This window comes from Zingiber officinale, chromosome 6A, assembly GCF_018446385.1.
Source record: "Zingiber officinale cultivar Zhangliang chromosome 6A, Zo_v1.1, whole genome shotgun sequence".
Classification (NCBI taxonomy): Eukaryota; Viridiplantae; Streptophyta; class Magnoliopsida; order Zingiberales; family Zingiberaceae; genus Zingiber; species Zingiber officinale.
Window position 1 is genome coordinate 77,925,873 of NC_055997.1, and position 17,583 is coordinate 77,943,455.

A 17,583-nucleotide genomic window follows, 5' to 3' on the forward strand; every position below is an offset into this window, starting at 1 on the left:
AATTATTTTATGAAAAGTAAGTTTTAAATTTCATGAACCCCATAAAAATTTTATAATTTTTCTTTCATATTGTTCTTAATTTTTTTTATGTGATCAAAGAAGGAGAAATAAGTAAAAGTTAAGGGGGAGTTAGGATAATGATAATTCTCATAATTTATATTCTTGTATCTAATTTGCAAATTAACTTGTTTAATTCATCGTTTTACTATATTATTTCATTTGCTATTTAACCCTAACTTAACTTGGGTTGATACACATCAAAAAGAGAGGGGATTATAAGTACCCCGTGGTAGTTTTAATATGGTCAACTAAGTTAAGTTAGGTCTTATGTGTGTTTGATCATTGTGTCTAAGTGTGCTAGAGCTTAGGAACACAAGAAGTCAAGCGGGAGACACAGCTAGCAAGAAGGATGACATGGGAAGGGAGTCGATAAGTTCGGTGCATCCGAAGGACGAGATGCTGTAGAAGAGTACACCGACGGACGAGAAGGATGTGAGCAGCAGTCCAACAGACGAGAAACCAAGGAGGAAGGCTGTTCGAGGAGAAGGCCAGAGTTGGGTCCGGATAAGCCCAATTCCGGATGGATAAAATTACCCAGGCGATCGGAGTAGCGGAAGAGCAAACGGAGAGATGTGGAGCTGCTGGAGGCACCTCCAATGATGCTGGAGGCACCTCCAATGATGCTAGAGGCGCCCTCGCGCCTTTCTGGTGGAAGGCACCTTCAACCCGTTGAAGGTGCCCTCGCGCCTTTTTGGAAGGCGCCTTCGACTCCTTGAAGGTGCTTTAGACTGAGCAAATACTAACCGTTAGTGAAGATAAAATTTTATCTTCACACGGATAACACTTGCCACGCTGGAGGTGCCTTCCAGCCTATTGAAGGTGCCTTCAACCCTCGGATAAGATTTTTCAAGAGCTATAAAAGGCTCATGAAGCTAGGAAATTAAGTACAATTGAACTACAAGTCCTGTATTCACTTCCTAGTCATTCTGTAAGTTGTTAACGTCTGTAAGAGGCTACTCCACCTTCAACAAAGGAGTTTTTCTAATAGAACTTTCTTCAACGCCTTGGATTAACAACCACCTAGGTTGTAACCAAGTAAATAGATTGTCCTCTTAATTTTCTTTAATTGTTTAGTTTTATTATTCTATTTATTATTATTGTTCCTAGTTGGCAATTCACCCCCTCTTGTCTACACCAACAATATTGGGCCTGGAAAAATTGTCCGATCGCGTGGAGGGCACAAAATACACTAGGCAATCATGGATATCAATAATTGTGCTTGAGGTGGTCCGATTTGTGAATATGACATGCATTTTTTGGAATTGTTGGATCTCACAATGACATAAATGTGCTTAATGAATCACCTAATTTTAATGACATATTGAAAGAAAATGCATCGGAAGTTAACTTTATTATAAATAGTACATAATATACAAAAGGATACTACCTAACAAATAGTATATATCTGGAATGAGTCACTTTTATCAAGAGTTCTTCCTTCCCTCATAATCCGAAAAGAATGAAATTTAAGGAAAGACAAGAGGATATAAGAAAAGATGTCGAGCGAACATTTGGGATACTCTAAACTTGTTGGCAATTATAAGAGGTCCAGGGCAACATTGGTTCATGGATAAAATGCAAAGAAATCATGTATACATGCATTATTTTATACAACATGATTATGAAGGACAAAGGTCATGCAATATCGATTTAGGATCGTGAAGAACAAGATACTATTATAGCGAATCATGGCTCAACTAGTAAATTTGCTGAATACATTCGAAGAAATTATGAGTTACGTGATATTCAAGTGCATCATCAGCTTTGTCATGATTTGGTTGAACGCATCTAGGAAACATGCCATCATGATGAGTAAATAACTAATATATCATTTATGAAATATTTAGTTATTTAATTTTGAATTTATGAAATATTTGAACTCATATGTTGTAATTTCTTTAAAAATATGTACGTCAGATGTTGTATTGTTTAGGTTTAAATAAAATATTAATATTAAAATAATTATATTGAATAATTGTTTAAATATGTAGATAAATATTAAGTAAAAATATTTATGGATAAATGATAGATGAAATATATTAAAAATATATATTAATTTTATTTAAATGTAAAATTAGATGTAAGTTAATAAAATGGTCATGAGACCTATAAATATTTGATCGGTGAGATATTTGATTGTGAAGTTGAGGATCTTTGAGAATGAGATATTTGATGGGTAAGATCCATGAACATTTGATTGATAAGATATTTTATGAGGATCATAAATACTTAGAAGAAATATTCTAAACCATTATGAATGCTCTTAACTGCGAAGTATGTCAGGTAATTTTCTCTCTAGTAAGAAATGATGTTAAATATTTGGATGGACTTTTATAAATGCTTTCTAATTTATAATGATGATAAATAATAAATTTTTATAGGATGAAATCAGTTCATCCGAGACCTAATCTATCCTTCCAAAATTAATCAATTCACAAACCACTTAAAAATAAAAATAAAAATATTCCATTTTAATAGCAAATTCATACTGTTGGTTAAAAAAATGATTTTTTTTAATATATTCGTGATTTTTAACCAAAAACTCACTCTACTAGTCGTGATAAAAACAAATGTTTTATTTTGGAAATATAAATGATATTTGAATAATATTTTATATTAAAAAAAATAAAATTTTGAATCGATTTTGTTTGTGTTGTCGATGAAGCGACGAGGCCGCGAATGGAGCGCGTGAGGTCGAGCGATGAGACGAGGCTTCGCCACTCGCCTTCGAATCCGGACTTCCGGTGGCTGCACTTCCTTCTCGTTCCTCTCGCCCTCCTCCCTCTTCCGCTTCCCCGCGATCAAGACATCGACTTCGACAGGCCAGGAGAGAAAGGAGTGATTTTTGGTAACCTAGTTCCTCTCCCCTTCCCCTTATTCTGTATATCGTCTTTCCTCGAGTTAAATCCTCACCTTCTTGCATCTTCTCCCTCCTTCCTATAACTTAATACGCAATGGCCTGCTCTTGAGCCGGAAAGGTACGATCTTGCTTTAATTTTCTGCTCAAAGAGTAATTTCCCCTCTCTTTTCTGCTATTTATGCTATATTCCAAATGCACAAAGAGACTGAATTTCTTTTTTGTTTTTTTTCGCTCATTTTGCAACTTTCAAAATCTGGGACCAATATGATCTTCCTTGCTAAGTTCATTGCTTTCTAATAACAAATTTTGCCCCTTTAGTTCCTTAGATACGTTGCTTGAGCAATATTTGTGCGTGAGCAACAATGGCATTTGGGAAGAGCTCCTTAATGGATTCTAGGAGGTCATCGTCATCATCGTCGCATTGGTCAATGATGACCCCCGTCTTGTTCATTGCTCTTTGCTTGATTGGTGTTTGGATGATGACTTCAACTACTATAGTTCCTGTTGACGAGTCCTTGGGAAACAAATCGGAGATGAAGCAACAGGTACCCGAGAGCGATACCAAGACGTACGAAGACAGCTCAGGAGATGTTCCTGATGAAGGAGGGAGAAGAGATGCCGACGGGAACACGGAGGATGCGACAACTGAATTGAAATCTGAGTCATCAGAAGAGCAGAGCATGATTGACAAAACTGATGAAAACTCAACAGGAAAAGTTCAGAATGATGATCTTGGCAAGGATGATGAGGGGAAGAAGGATGAAAATCCAAATCAGACTTCATATAATGATGAGATTGGGAATGCAGAGGGTGAAGAAACCATCAAAGAAGGCAGCCAAGGGACTAATGGTGGAGACATGAACACAGTAGAGGCTGCACAAGAAATTACAGGTAGTGATCTAGGGAGTAAATCTGCCCAATTGACATTCAGTGATGAAAATGGAAAAATGGAGGGTGGAGAAATGGCCAAAGATAACGCAGAAATAAAAGTAAATAGTCAGGAGAATGGGCAAGAGAAGAGCAAGGAACAGAGTTCTCAAGAAACCACAATCAGTGATCAGGAAAAGACTGCAGCACTGCATTCTACAAACCAAGATAAAAGCTCAGAGAATAGTTCAGATGATGAAAACAATGGAGATGGGGAAACAAATGATGGGGAAATGATCAATGAACCTATCGAAACACAAGAGAGTGGTCAAGAGAGAGACCAAGAGAAAAGGTCAGAAGAGAATTATCAAGGATCTAGAGAGAGTAATGAGGAAACGAAAATAGACCAAAAGCTTAATGAAGTGTCAGGAAATGGGAGAGGTACTAATTCAGAGCAAATTTCAGATGAAAGCAAAGGAGATGAGCAAGCAGGGCAGTATTTTAATGACAAAACAGATAATGCGCAAAATAAGAGCATCGAGCAGAATGGTGAAATGTTCTTCGATGGAAAGGACCAAATACAAGTAACTGAAAAGGGCAAACAAAAGCCTAATGGGACCACCTCAGTACAGCAAAACAAAGATCACCTTTATGATGAGATGTTGTTGTCTAATGGAGCTCAGTCAGAGCTACTAAATGAGAGCAATAGCCAGAATGGAGCATGGTCTACACAAGTGGCAGAGTCAAAGACTGAGGAGCAATTGCAAGCAGGATTGAAAGAACACAAAAACATGTACAGTTGGAAACTCTGCAATGTCACTGCAGGAACTGACTATATTCCTTGCCTTGACAATGAGGAAGTCATTAAGAGGCTTATAACTACTAAACACTATGAGCATCGAGAAAGGCATTGCCCTGATGATCCTCCCACATGTCTGGTTCCTCTTCCTGAAGGATATACACAATCAATTCGATGGCCACATAGCAGGAACAAGGTATTTGTCTTGCTGGCATATCTAGGTAACTTTAGCAGGTTTGCATCACCATTTAGCCCATCAACAAGCTCTTCACAGTTTTAGTATTTACTGCAGATATGGTACTACAATGTTCCTCATACCTCACTAGCAACAATAAAGGGCCATCAAAATTGGGTGAAAGTCTCAGGAGAATTTCTTACTTTTCCTGGTGGAGGAACACAGTTCAAGCACGGAGCATTACACTATATTGATTTCATTCAGGAGGTATTATAAACCTAACTTAGCCACAGTATTTCGATATTCACATGTATATCTCAATCTGAATACCCTTTTTAGGTGTAAAATATGCAAATGAATGTCATAATATTTATTTACAAAACTGTTATTTAATGCAATATTTGTTATCACTATCTTTTACTTTTAGTTACATACCCTCTCATAAATACAAATGTTTTTATCAGAATCCAAAGGCCTTGCATCAGCTTATAAATGATGATTATGAATGACTACACTATGCCCTTTTCAAAGGAATATTTTCATGTTCCTTCTAGGCTTTGCATAGATTTTTTTTAAAAAAAGGATAGACCAGTGCACGAAGCTCCAGCTATACGGGGTGCCGTGGAAAGATCCATTATACGCAGTCTTATCCTACTTTTTGCAAGTGGTTGTTTCCAGTTGCATAGAATTTTAAACAGTGACGAAAATAATTTCTTCATGAGAGGTGATATCCTTGTTAACTTCACCTTTGCTTATGTTGATTATTGCAAGGTATAAGCTTTTCTTATATAGAAAAGCAACTAGAATTTGATGTTTACTGGCTTGCAGAATATCACCACTGCAACAAGATACTACCCACTTCTGTGTTCTCATTAATTAACATATTCTTATTTTCTACTAACTCCTGTCCAATTCCTCATCTAAATTTATTCCTTAATATTCTCATCAATCTAAAGGCTAAAGAGAACAAACCCGATTTCACTGTGCGCATGAAAATGCAATCTTGTAGAAATTATCTTTCCATTGAAATTGGTACCATTTTGCATCTTATTTGGATGTTGTTAGCATGCCTATGCTTATCCATTCTTGTCTCGTATAGTCTGTACCTGGTATAGCTTGGGGAAAGAATAGCCGAGTTGTACTGGATGTTGGCTGCGGAGTGGCTAGCTTCGGAGGTTTTTTATTTGACAGAGATGTACTTACAATGTCATTTGCTCCTAAAGATGAGCATGAAGCTCAGGTGCAGTTTGCTCTTGAAAGAGGAATCCCAGCTATGTCAGCGGTCATGGGCACTAAAAGACTATCTTTCCCCGGAATGGTCTTTGATGTTATCCATTGCGCTCGTTGTAGGGTTCCTTGGCACATAGAAGGTAACTTAGATCCAAATATCAGTTCTTTAAGTTTTTCTTCAATATATACTTTCTGTTACTATGGAGGAGCTAACTTTCAGCTCATCTGGCCAAAAATATTGCAGGTGGCAAGTTACTATTAGAGTTGAACCGTTTATTGCGGCCAGGTGGCTACTTTGTTTGGTCAGCTACACCTGTTTATCAAAAACTTCAAGGGGATGTTGAGATCTGGGAGGGTAAATTTTCATTCACCACTTTTAGACACTTATTCCTTATATATTCTTTAATCTTGACTAAAAGGATATTTTAAGTGGTTTGTGTGAAATTGTTGCCAGCCATCTCAGAATTGACAAAGTCCATGTGCTGGGATATGTTGAACAAGACAAAGGATAAAATCAACCGAGTCGGCATGGTAATATATAAGAAACCTCTGAACAACGAATGCTATGAGAAAAGACCCGAAAGCAATCCTCCCCTCTGTGAAGATTCTGACGACCCCAATGCAGCCTGGTAATCTTCTGTTTTAGTCGATTATTCTTCTCTTTGATGCATAATACATCAAGTTCATGCCTAAAACCAAACTAAACAACTTCATTTATCTAGGAACATTCCTCTGCAAGCATGCATGCACAAGCTGCCTGTAGATCGTGCTCTTAGAGGATCGCAGTGGCCACAGCCATGGCCACAGAGACTGGAGAAGGCACCTTACTGGTTGAATGACTCACAGGTCGGAGTTTATGGGAAACCTGCGCCCAAGGACTTTATGACAGATTTTGAGCATTGGAAATATGTCGTAAACAACGCTTATATGAAGGGAATGGGAATTGACTGGTCTATTGTGAGGAATGTCATGGACATGAGAGCCATATATGGAGGGTACGTGAGAAACATGCATTTTCGTTTACTTCTATCCATTCCAATCATGCTGTCAAGAACAATATACTTTTGATTTCTGTGAGACATTTATTTAGATTTCTTTGAGATACTGCAGAGAAGGCTGAATTGATAAACTCATTCCATAGAAACATCTTGTGTCAGGTTTGCTGCAGCTCTGCAAGGGGAGGTGAATGCCTGGGTCATGAATGTTGTCTCTATCAATTCCCTGGATACTCTTCCGATTATATACGAGCGTGGGCTCTTTGGAATATACCATGACTGGTGTGAATCGTTCAGCACCTACCCGAGATCATATGATCTGCTCCATGCAGATCATCTATTCTCCAGACTGAAGCAGAGGTAAGCAATTAGTTCTTTAACTGCTAGACTTTTCTGTGAAGTTCTTTTTAGCGTGAAGAATACATACTTTTTTTTATTTGTGTGTGTGTAAATTAACATATCATAGTTTATCCAAAAGAGGTGTTCTCAAAACAAGGAGCAAAATAGCCATGGCGAAAGCCAACTATAGCAAAGCGACAAAACAAAAAAGTTGCGAGGTGAGAGTGGTAAAATGGAATCGTCTATAATCTTGTAACTTGATCATAACAAGAAGGGTCTCTAACCAATTTGAAGCCATAGCCAGAGATAATAATGACCAGGCAAGATTGGTGACATTATGACCATTCATATTTTCATTCATTGAAGATGGAGAAAAAAGGCACTTGGTTATAATCAAGCTTTAAACTGTATTGCTTGAATTGGATGCTTAAGTTGATTTGTCTTAGGCTTTTACTGGTTAGAAGTATGAACATAATGGTTTCAGTTTCTCAACTGCATATGGAATGGTTATCCAAAAGCTTTAAATTATCTGGAAATTGAGAAAACTCAGCTTCATCTCCTCTGGTTCCGGTGTGCAGGTGCAAATTGTTGCCGGTTATATCTGAAGTGGATCGCATTCTGAGGCCACAAGGCAAGCTCATTGTAAGAGACAGTGCAGAGGTAATTGGTGAGGTTGAGGACATAGCCAAATCACTCAACTATGAAGTCAAAGTGACTTCTTTGAAGGACAATGAGGGTTTCTTGTGCGTCCAGAAGACAATGTGGAGGCCAAAAGAAGTTGAGATCAGTTCGCCATCGCTGGCTTAGAGCAGATGAAGAATCAGATAGATAGAGATGCCAAACCTATTCATTCTTTATTCTTTAGTCATTAGCGGTCGAGATCAGATCTCAGTCGGTTCGAAACGCTGACAAGGAGCTCCCCTCTATAGAATTTCCATTCCTTGGACAGCTTATTTTCCCCACTTTTTTTCTTCTTATTCATGTTATTTTTTTCCAAAGAAAATAGACTTTTTGTTTTTTTTTTATCAAGACACATGATATGGCAATTTCAGATTTTATTTAAAATTGTTGTCCTTTTTATTTTTTTAAAAAAATGAGATTATGGTCCTGTCACACCTGGTGAATGTGTTTGATGTCACCTTCCCTTTCCATGTTACACTTGCCGAAGCATGAGCAAAGCTCAGCGAATGATGCAGCCAGTTCTGGCGCCCTCCTGCTGTCTTCTCCGCCGTCGAAAACGGAGGTCTGATCTCACCGCCCCCTCCTTCAAGCCCAAGCGATTGCCTGCCGCTCCTCTCCCCATTGCTGCCTCAGCCTTCCGATCGCATCCACCAGCAAGCAATCCCTCTCCCATTGCTGCCTCTGCTTCTCTATCAACAACATCAGCCACACCGAGGAGATGGTAAGCGTGCTTCCATATTCAAGTGTTGCCTGACGATAACCATCTTAACATTGGACGATGGTTAGCGCAGAATTATTTGGTACCTCGGAGTCAAAACCAGGCAATTGATAGAGACTTCTCTAACAACCACACCACAATATTCATAAAACCAAGCTCGGCAATGATACACCATATCATCAGATAGCACTAATTCTGAAACTATATTCAATTGTTGCCTGACGATGAAGATCTTAACAATTGGTGATGGTTAGAGGCGGAATTGTTTGGTATCATGGAGTTGAACCCAGGTATTTAATAGGGATTTCTCTGACAACTAAACCACAATATTCATAAACTAAGCACTAATTCTGAAACTATATTCGAGTATTGCCTGACGACGATGATCTTGACAGTGGATGATGGTTAGGTGTGGAATTGTTTGGTATTGCGGAGTTGAACCCAGGATTCTGAGAGACAGGAGCTGGGTGGATAGCAGAGAGTGGCAACCTGGGTCCAAACCCAAACATTTGCTGCCGTTGCATCAACTGCATCTGCCGATGGCCAGCATTAAGACTGTTGCCAAAGGAAGCCTGTGCACCTGCCGGCACCATGGGTGGCTGCCCAGTTGCTGGATTAGTGCCCATGGCTGCAGGAGCTGCTACAGGGGCTGCTGATGCTGCTCCCCCAGCTGATGGTACATTGTTCGATGAGGCTCCAAAGCGGGTGGACATCATTCGAATCCGCTCAGTCGAAAGCCGCTGTCGCACCCTCTCAGACTGTTCACATTCCTTCAGCAGTAAGGTTTCTAGCTCTGCAAACTGCTTTAGCTTCAACTCCAATCTCTTCAGCTGCATACAACAATTTTTAGCACGAGACTGAAGTAGGCATTGGATTAATGTGCCATTATGCATTATGTTTAGAGGAAGACAGATAGGTAAGATTGTAGGCAATGGCAACAATCATGAGTCATCATTAGTGAAATGCAGCTACTGATGGTTGACGACCTACTATATCTCAATCGAATTAAAGATAAAAAAAAGTAGCAATTCTCCAAGAGTAGTCCAATAGCATTGGCAATTGGGTGGGTTTATTTGGGTATTTGTAAATATCAAACCGTTTAGTCAGGTTTGAGTATACCTTAAACAGAATGGTAGATACCCGTCATGGGTGCAGAGTAGATATTGGTGCAGAGTGGATTTGGTATTTTAGACATTTTTATGGAGAATTAAATTAGTTAATTTCAGAAGTTCATTTTGACATTATTTATGTTATTGGAGCCATGGAAGTATCAAGATATGCTAAAATGAGGTAGTTTCAGGTTTGACCAGGTACCTCCAGGCAATGATGGGATTGGTGAGGGTAGAATAGAAACTATCCATAAGGACTATCAGCCAAGTATCTGTTTGGATATACCAAGTATAGATACTAGAAGTTAAAAAATTCACAGTATCTACCTGTTGCCACCCTACCAACAAATATATGAGTTAAGAGAATCATCAATTAGAGCATATCCACCTGGAGTAAACTAGTTTTACTTGGACAGTTTAAATGGCAACACCAAATATGTTTGTTATCTCATGCACATCCTTTTGTTAGAAATATTTGTCATAGGCTTATACCCTTAAGTTATACCCTTAATTGTATATTTCTGTAACACCATATCTCAGCAGTGGACATGAATGAAAAATTAAGGTCATTGGCAACAAAAGCCAAAAAAAGCATTGTAGCAGAAAAAATGGCAACTTTGCAACCATCCAAGTATAGATTGTTGACTCAAGTTTGGATGAGAAACCTTATCAAGCTTGAGAGCTCAAATGACCAAACTTAATCCAAATAAAAATACAAAGTTGAGCTTGATGCTTAACTTTTACTGAGCTAGAAGGTATGTTTAGGTAATTTCCAGGACTCAAGGGTCAAAGGCTGTATATGGCTATTTAAGGTGAAATCAATTGATCAAACAACCAGCAATCATAATAGCCTATCAAAATCATAGTTCAAGTCTGTGTTTCATGAGGCTGTTCTGTTTTCAGTTCTGAATGTGTTTCTTTTCTAAATCTCTGGCTTACTAGGAATCTAGGATTTAAAAAACAAGCCTAGAAAAGTTCAGGTTTGACACCAACATATCGGGCTGAATTCAAATAGCCTTTTCCTTTTAGCTGAGCCCCAAGCAATTTGTTATTTAAGCAGCAATTGCGTATTTATACCTCAACCTTAACTTAGCTATGTGGGAAAAAAACCCATAACTTAGCACTACTCTAGAGCATGAAAGTTCAGCATGCTCAGCTTGCCACATATTCAAAATAAATATATGATGTGCTGATTTTCTTGAACATCTCAAACAAAGGCAATCAACCTCAATGTGTGAGTACCTTACAATATAAATAGTCATTTAATTGTAACAATGCAGTTCCATTGGTTCGGTATAATAAGTGCCATGGTTTCACGTTCTGTTTCAACAATAAAATAGGTTCTCTCCAACCGAAGTTTTGTAACCCTGAATGAAGCACCTACCAATAGTACCCACGTCATAACACACTTGGATGGCCACTCCGAAACCAATCAACCATCACACAAGTTTGAGAATGAAAGGTCAAAGAATACCATAAAATGAAGTACAGCTTAAGGACCTAAATGTAACTATCAAATTATTATATCATCAAAATCTCCTAAGAGCTAATCTAACCTGATGATTTATAATAGTAGCAACCAGCCTCTGAATTTCACGTTCCTCTTGATCTGCAAATAATTTTGCTTTCACTGCAGCTGCAGATAGGCCGGCCATTGTAGCTTGTTCAACGAGTTCTGAAGCAAGCGAAGTAGAAGCATTTTTAGGATGTTGCAATCGTCCTTCTACAGTTCCATCTACCAGTAAATTAAATTGAGCATGGCAATTGACAATTAGTTAATATCACAAGTAAAACCAGAAAATTATCAGCAACCTACCTTTCTGACTGAAGCTTGCATGTGGTGCATGAGTATCAACATCAGCATGTAAATTATCAGATCCATTGCTTTAAAGATGAAAAAAATGTCAAATATCATTATCTGTAACAAGTCTAATTCGGTCTCACCGTGGATATAAGTTATCTGCAAAAATAGAATGATAGACTATGTTGTGTATCCGGCTGGAAGACATGGTATGCCTAAAGATATATGCTATGTCTAGCTTACTATACAATTAAAAATGAAAGATAAAAAAAATTAAAATGAAAAATGAACGCAATACTAGATGCTGCATGAGAAAATTTCACCAAGAATTTCTTTAACAAGTGAAACTTGAAGGACTAACCTTGAGTCTTCTCTAGTCAAGACAGATAATGCTGCACTTGCACAGGCTGCAGCAACCCTTGGTCCAATTGCAGAGGTCAGGAAGGCTACCTACAGATATTCAGACAAAGCAGATTTTCTAATAATATTACAAACACTTGAAACTTTTGTCAAACAACCAAAAATCATATATAAAAAAATTAACAAATTTTCAGAGCAAAGATTTGGTCAATTGCTAAATACATTTTGAACAGATTAATCTGACTTTTGTCCAATATGATCTATGTCCAAATGTAAAACACAGGTTAGGGTGCTTAAAATTTTGTGCATAGGTGAGGATAATTAGAATCTATAAATTTTCACTATTTTTAGCCTATATCTGGGTCTACTCATGAGCTTACAGATCAACTTTTATCACTGCTTGGTGAGCTTATTCATGAATTTAGCCATCGTTTGAGTGTTACAATGATGAATTATGTTCATTTATTTTTGCATCGAAAGGAAAGCACAATGATACATAGAAACTACTCACCAGAGACATGACTGGATTAGAGGAATTAATAAATGGAAGTGGTTTGGCACTGCTGAAATCTTGATTGCCTAATTGTAACAAACATAGTTAGCAAAATATTAACCAAAGTTAAATTAAAATTAAAAGGCTTTAAATATGTATAATTTTTGCTGGTTACCTGAAATTTTACCATTAGAATTTGAAGATGAAATAAAATAATCTTGTCTATCAACAAAATCAGATGTTGGAATATGTTGAAGTTCAATACTTTCCACTAGGCCATTTTCCATTGGAAGACGAAGAAAATGCAAAATACATTGTGCCTTGGACTTGGTACCAACGTATTCTGCAATTTCAATCCAGTTGTCATTATATTTCTCCATGGCCTCAAGTAACAGCAAAGTTTCCTGGTCTGTCCAGTTATCCCCTTCAAGATCTGAATCATCTTTTACAGAATCCATTCTTACAAAATCCAAACTTGAGTGCCCGGTAACAAATTTTGCATCATGGAAACAGTTGGAGCACAGCATTATATCAATCTATTCAAATAAGCACGCTCACCAAATCAGATTAATGTCACAAAGAAACAAAATTGTATAAATATATCCGTGCAAGAGCAGGTTCAATGCTACTAGAATATAGTTTGACCAGAACAATACCAATTAATTTCTACGGATCTAAAATTAATAGTGAGAAGAAATTTCATCACACCAGTTGGAACTAGTTTCACTTGTAGTAAACAATAAATTGTTACCTTCATGCCTATTACTATACTGGCACCGAATTAAAGTCTTCTTCAAAATGAATAGTAACTTATTGGGCAAAAATTAAAAGGGCGGTCCTTAATTTGTTATCGTCAAAAGGACACACTAGTTTTAAAAAATTTCAAAACAGTGCCTCATCCCATTTATTATTGAAAATCATATTTTTATAGCACAAATATAGCAGCTTTGGCCAAAACTGCTACAACATAAAGAAAAATTGATCCTACTTGATCAAAATTACCACACACAGAGCATTGTTATATCAAAATTGCTTCAACTTGGTCAAAATCGCTCCAACTTGGTCAAAATCGCTCCAACTTTGTCAAAATCGCTCAATAATATTGTAGCAGATTCGTTTAAAATTGCTACAACTTGTAGTAACTTTGGCAAAAATTGCTAGAATGTGTTGCTTTGGCCAAAACTACATATTGTAGTTTTGAATAAAACTGCTACATATTGTAGTTTTGAACAAAATTGTTATACGTTGTAATAATTTTGAATAACAACAAAGTGTTGGAACAAGGGTATTTTTAGATGAAAAATAGGATGGAATGTTGTTTTGAAATTTTTAAAATTGGGGTGCCCCTTTGACAAAAATTACAATAAGGAGTGCCATTTTGAGCTTTGCCCTAGCTTATTTCTCTTATTGTAAATGATACTTATAACAGTGGTGATTTTATGATGAAAATTTAAAAACTGAAGTTACCAGCTATCAGAAAATCAGCCTAACTAAATTAACATAAAAGTTGGAAATCTAGAGCTTTGGACAAGATAGAACACTGGTTACTAAAGAATGGATACTTGATGAAGAATATTATATTAAAATGAAGGCTAGGAAACTTTAATATGCATTTCATTTGTAACATATCTTAGTAATGGAATTGATTATCTAATAAGAAAAAGGCATAAGGGTGAGCAAGGACTAATTAACAAATACCACATCAAGAATTTTTCTCTATATATAAACAGAAAGCAGGGGAGTTGGTTTCATCCTAAAAATACAAGACTTGTCAGAGATGATACTTTCTGCTTTTTCAATTAGATAGTTGTAAGTGGGCTTAGTTCATGAAATAAAGATTGCCTAATATTCAAACATGAGGTGGGCATACAAGACGTGTGAAAATGTTCTTTGGTCTATAGAAGTACTCTCTCTTGAATATGTAAAAGAATGAATGAAATTATAAAGCTAAGTGTTGCACTTAGGTGAAATACAAAATTAGGAATAATTGGGAATTGGAAACAAGAAGGCCAATGAGAATTTTTTTTTTCATAAGTAGCTCGAAATAGATTTTTTAGATGATAATATAGTAGGGGATCAAGCTCAGAAGCATAGGAGGATACACAACCACTAGTAACAAATTCTAGAATTATAAAACTTCCTTGAAAATAAATAAGAACAGTCAAAAGACATGAATAAATGAAATTCATTTTCTCCAAGCACTCAATTCTAATTTATTTGTATACTAGGAAGAGTTAACGATAATGATTGATTATCCTGATGCAATATCATGATGATTGGTAAGACAATGTGAGCAACTTTATCAGAATCCATTTTAGTAGATGTCATATGCTCAAGATGAGATGAAATTCAACTCTCGGATAAAGAATACACACCTCCTTCTGTGATTGATAGTGTAATTTGGTCAGAGGGCAAGAGCAGAAATTGCAGGTATGCTCCGCAATACGTTCCCTAATTCTGCTATCCAAATCTCCAATAAAGGCATCTGAATCTTGTGCAGAACGAGAGAAAAAAGCAATATCCTCTAGTCTAATGCTGCATTTTGGTCTATCAAACAAAATTAAACTGTCTATGGACTTCAAAGGTGCAGTTTGAAGTTGAAGCTCGCCGTTGACATCCTCTCTGAGAAGGGAACCAGCCATCCTAAGGCCACGGTGGACCGAAGAAGCAGCCAGATAGTTAATGATCCCCCAATGATCCAAAAACCTCACTATCCGACTAAGATCATATAGGTCGTTGTTTGGAACTAATGCTTGGCAATCGGCAAAGGAAAGCCTCTTCCCTGGGTTTTCCAAGTATTTGGAAATTATAGTGTTCCGAAGACCTATGTACTTCTCTTGGGTGTGATCGCTGGATTTTCCAGAGAAGAAGTGTGGCACCACTTGTCTCTCCAGCCGGTGGACAGTGTTTCGTGAAAACCAATCTGAACACCTCAAAAAAAAACACACACACACAATTCTCAGTGCAAACTCAAAGCAACAAAGAGTAAACCCAAAACAAAGGTACAGTTTCTACACTACACACCAGAGTGCATTGGAACAATGAGAAGCTGCTCCTTGTCAAACAGCTTTACCATGCCCTTCCCTTCCATGAGTGGCGGTGGTGTGCATACATAAGTGGAGGGCTTATCCAGGTCCGCTGGCTGCTGCAATGAAGGATTATCGGGGAGCACTGCCGAGAGGGCCTGCATCTGCCCGTGAGAAATGTTCTCCAATAATGGAGGAGACCATGAACGGGCGGCAGAGTTGGAGCGCTCGGCGGCCACAAGAGCGAGGACAGAAGGGTGAGGGCGATTGACAGTGCGGCGAAAAGCGGTGGGAAAATCAGCGATCCGTTGGCCACCGTCGGAGAGGACTTCAGACACTCTGAGGTCGAGAACGGGGTCAGCTGCAGCGGGGATGGGAGGAGAGCTACGGCCGTCCTCCTCCGCATCTGCCCTGACGGGGACGGAGGCATCCTCATCGTTCTCTTCCTCATCTTCCTCGGCTTCAGGTGGCTTCTGGCGCCTAGGATTGGCATCCCGCTTCCTCTTCCGCCATTTGAGCCGGGAATCTGCGGGGGATTGGAGGCGATCGAGGTATAAAAGGAGAGAAAACCGAGGAAATCAAAGAAGAGGAAATCCTCGCGAGAGATGCAGAGAGACGAGAGGGTTTACCTGAAGGAGAAGCGGGCGACATGGGCGGAGCTGGCGAGGGTTTGGAGCAGGAAGAGGGCAAGAGAATGGCGCACGAGTGGGGACAGCGAGGCTGGGCGTCACACGTCAAGGGGTAAGCGTACCGGCAGTCACCGGATGCTTTACACCTGCGAGGAGGCCAAGGGATACCTTTGTCTCTCGTGTCGAAAGTAAACCGAGACGAGCCAAATTTTATTGTTGTCCTGGTTTGATAAGCTAATCCAGTTTAATTTTCAATAAAAAGTCATTAGAATTGTTATTCAATCTTAATTTATTTTTTTTCAGCAGCATAAGTTAAGTTAAGTTTGATTTACTTAGAAGTTATCGATCTCTTTAATTAATTGTTTAAAAATTTTAAACTTTTAAATTTATTTAGTTGATGGGTGAGTTTGATATGGTGAACTTATTTATTTATTTGAAATGATTATTTATTTATTTATATTTATAAGTTTAATAAAAATTTTATTAATGAATATAATTTTTAAAGTTTATTAATGGGCACCATTATGTTAGAATTATAAGTGATTAAGTAGGACTGTTTTGATAGGTGGTCTGATAAATTTAAATTGGATTTTATTCATATAGTTAATGTATGTCTTACTGTGTAAGAACTTAAGAGAATACATAGGTATTATGGTTCAAAATTCGGTGGAGTATAATGAATGGTGGTATGGAACACTTAAGAGATCGGAAAGGACGAGAAGCATGGGAGATGGTAAAACCTTGTAAGAAGACATAAGCAAGTAGATGACATAGGAAGAAAGTCAAAGGGTTCAGTGATATAAGGGATAAGAAGCATTGGAGGGTGGAGTATAATGAATGGTGGTATGGAACACTTAAGAGATCGGAAAGGATGAGAAGTATTAGAGATGGTAAAACCTTGTAAGAAGATATAAGGATGACCTAGGAAGAAAGTTAAAGGATTCAGTGATATAAGGGATAAGAAGCTGTGAAAGAATACTATGATAAAATGAAAAAGATGGCATGAGCAATGAACATATGAGGCACAATAAGCCAAGAGGAAGCATGAGCAACATAAGCTGACGAAATGAGAATTGTGTGATTTGTAAAAATATGATGGCAGACTCAACTTTAAGTGGACTCAAATGTAGTCGATTGAGTCAAGAGATTTAAGAGCTCGAAAAAGAATTTCAATCTATATATCGGACTAGCGGTTCAATCAATCAAATGCACAGGATAATTATTATTTGTCTATAAGATAGCGCTAGAATTGGATTAATCGATCAGACTACATGATTGGATAATCAGAAGCTACGTGGAAGTTGATCTAGCAGTGGGGGTCCGATGTAAACGTGATTGAACGATTGGAGTTTAAGATCGGGCGACTAGAGAACACGTGGTAACTGATTCAAAGAGGTCATTTAAAACTGATCAAGTTTCGATCAACCGGTAAGTTATTAGG

At 37.8% G+C, this 17,583-nt stretch overlaps 2 protein-coding genes across 7 annotated transcripts; one reads left to right on the forward strand and one right to left on the reverse strand.

The window, feature by feature from the left end:
- The first annotated feature begins 2,731 nt into the window (after positions 1-2,731).
- Positions 2,732-8,385, forward strand: LOC121996657 (probable methyltransferase PMT24). Its single transcript, XM_042550691.1, has 9 exons — positions 2,732-3,038; positions 3,239-4,782; positions 4,879-5,028; positions 5,861-6,131; positions 6,236-6,346; positions 6,446-6,620; positions 6,714-6,986; positions 7,149-7,346; positions 7,904-8,385. Exons 2-9 carry the CDS (start codon positions 3,283-3,285, stop codon positions 8,130-8,132), a joined length of 2,907 nt encoding a protein of 968 aa, XP_042406625.1. The 5' UTR covers positions 2,732-3,038; positions 3,239-3,282; the 3' UTR covers positions 8,133-8,385.
- Positions 8,386-8,881: 496 nt separating this feature from the next.
- Positions 8,882-16,296, reverse strand: LOC121996658 (SWI/SNF complex subunit SWI3C homolog). Of its 6 annotated transcripts, none has more exons than XM_042550698.1 (9): positions 16,143-16,296; positions 15,512-16,039; positions 14,863-15,410; positions 12,663-13,023; positions 12,506-12,573; positions 11,996-12,084; positions 11,650-11,657; positions 11,390-11,508; positions 8,882-9,554 (listed from the first exon to the last, which is right to left on the reverse strand). In XM_042550698.1, exons 1-9 carry the CDS (start codon positions 16,162-16,164, stop codon positions 9,081-9,083), a joined length of 2,217 nt encoding a protein of 738 aa, XP_042406632.1. In that variant the 5' UTR covers positions 16,165-16,296; the 3' UTR covers positions 8,882-9,080. The 6 variants fall into 6 exon arrangements, with proteins under 6 accessions (XP_042406632.1, XP_042406631.1, XP_042406630.1 ...); XM_042550697.1 differs by having other exon boundaries at positions 11,390-11,556; XM_042550696.1 differs by having other exon boundaries at positions 11,390-11,568.
- Positions 16,297-17,583: the final 1,287 nt, after the last annotated feature.

Excerpts from the sequence above, each read along its gene's own strand:
- LOC121996657 (XM_042550691.1), top strand. The coding sequence starts at position 3,283 with ATGGCATTTGGGAAGAGCTCCTTAATGGATTCTAGGAGGTCATCGTCA. Across the intron at positions 5,029-5,860 it reads ATATTGATTTCATTCAGGAG|TCTGTACCTGGTATAGCTTG; the intron begins GTATTATAAACC and ends TGTCTCGTATAG. Across the intron at positions 6,347-6,445 it reads GGATGTTGAGATCTGGGAGG|CCATCTCAGAATTGACAAAG; the intron begins GTAAATTTTCAT and ends AATTGTTGCCAG.
- LOC121996658 (XM_042550692.1), bottom strand. The coding sequence starts at position 16,164 with ATGTCGCCCGCTTCTCCTTCAG. Across the intron at positions 15,411-15,511 it reads CATTGTTCCAATGCACTCTG|ATTGGTTTTCACGAAACACT; the intron begins GTGTGTAGTGTA and ends TGAGGTGTTCAG. Across the intron at positions 13,024-14,862 it reads ACTATCAATCACAGAAGGAG|ATTGATATAATGCTGTGCTC; the intron begins GTGTGTATTCTT and ends TTATTTGAATAG.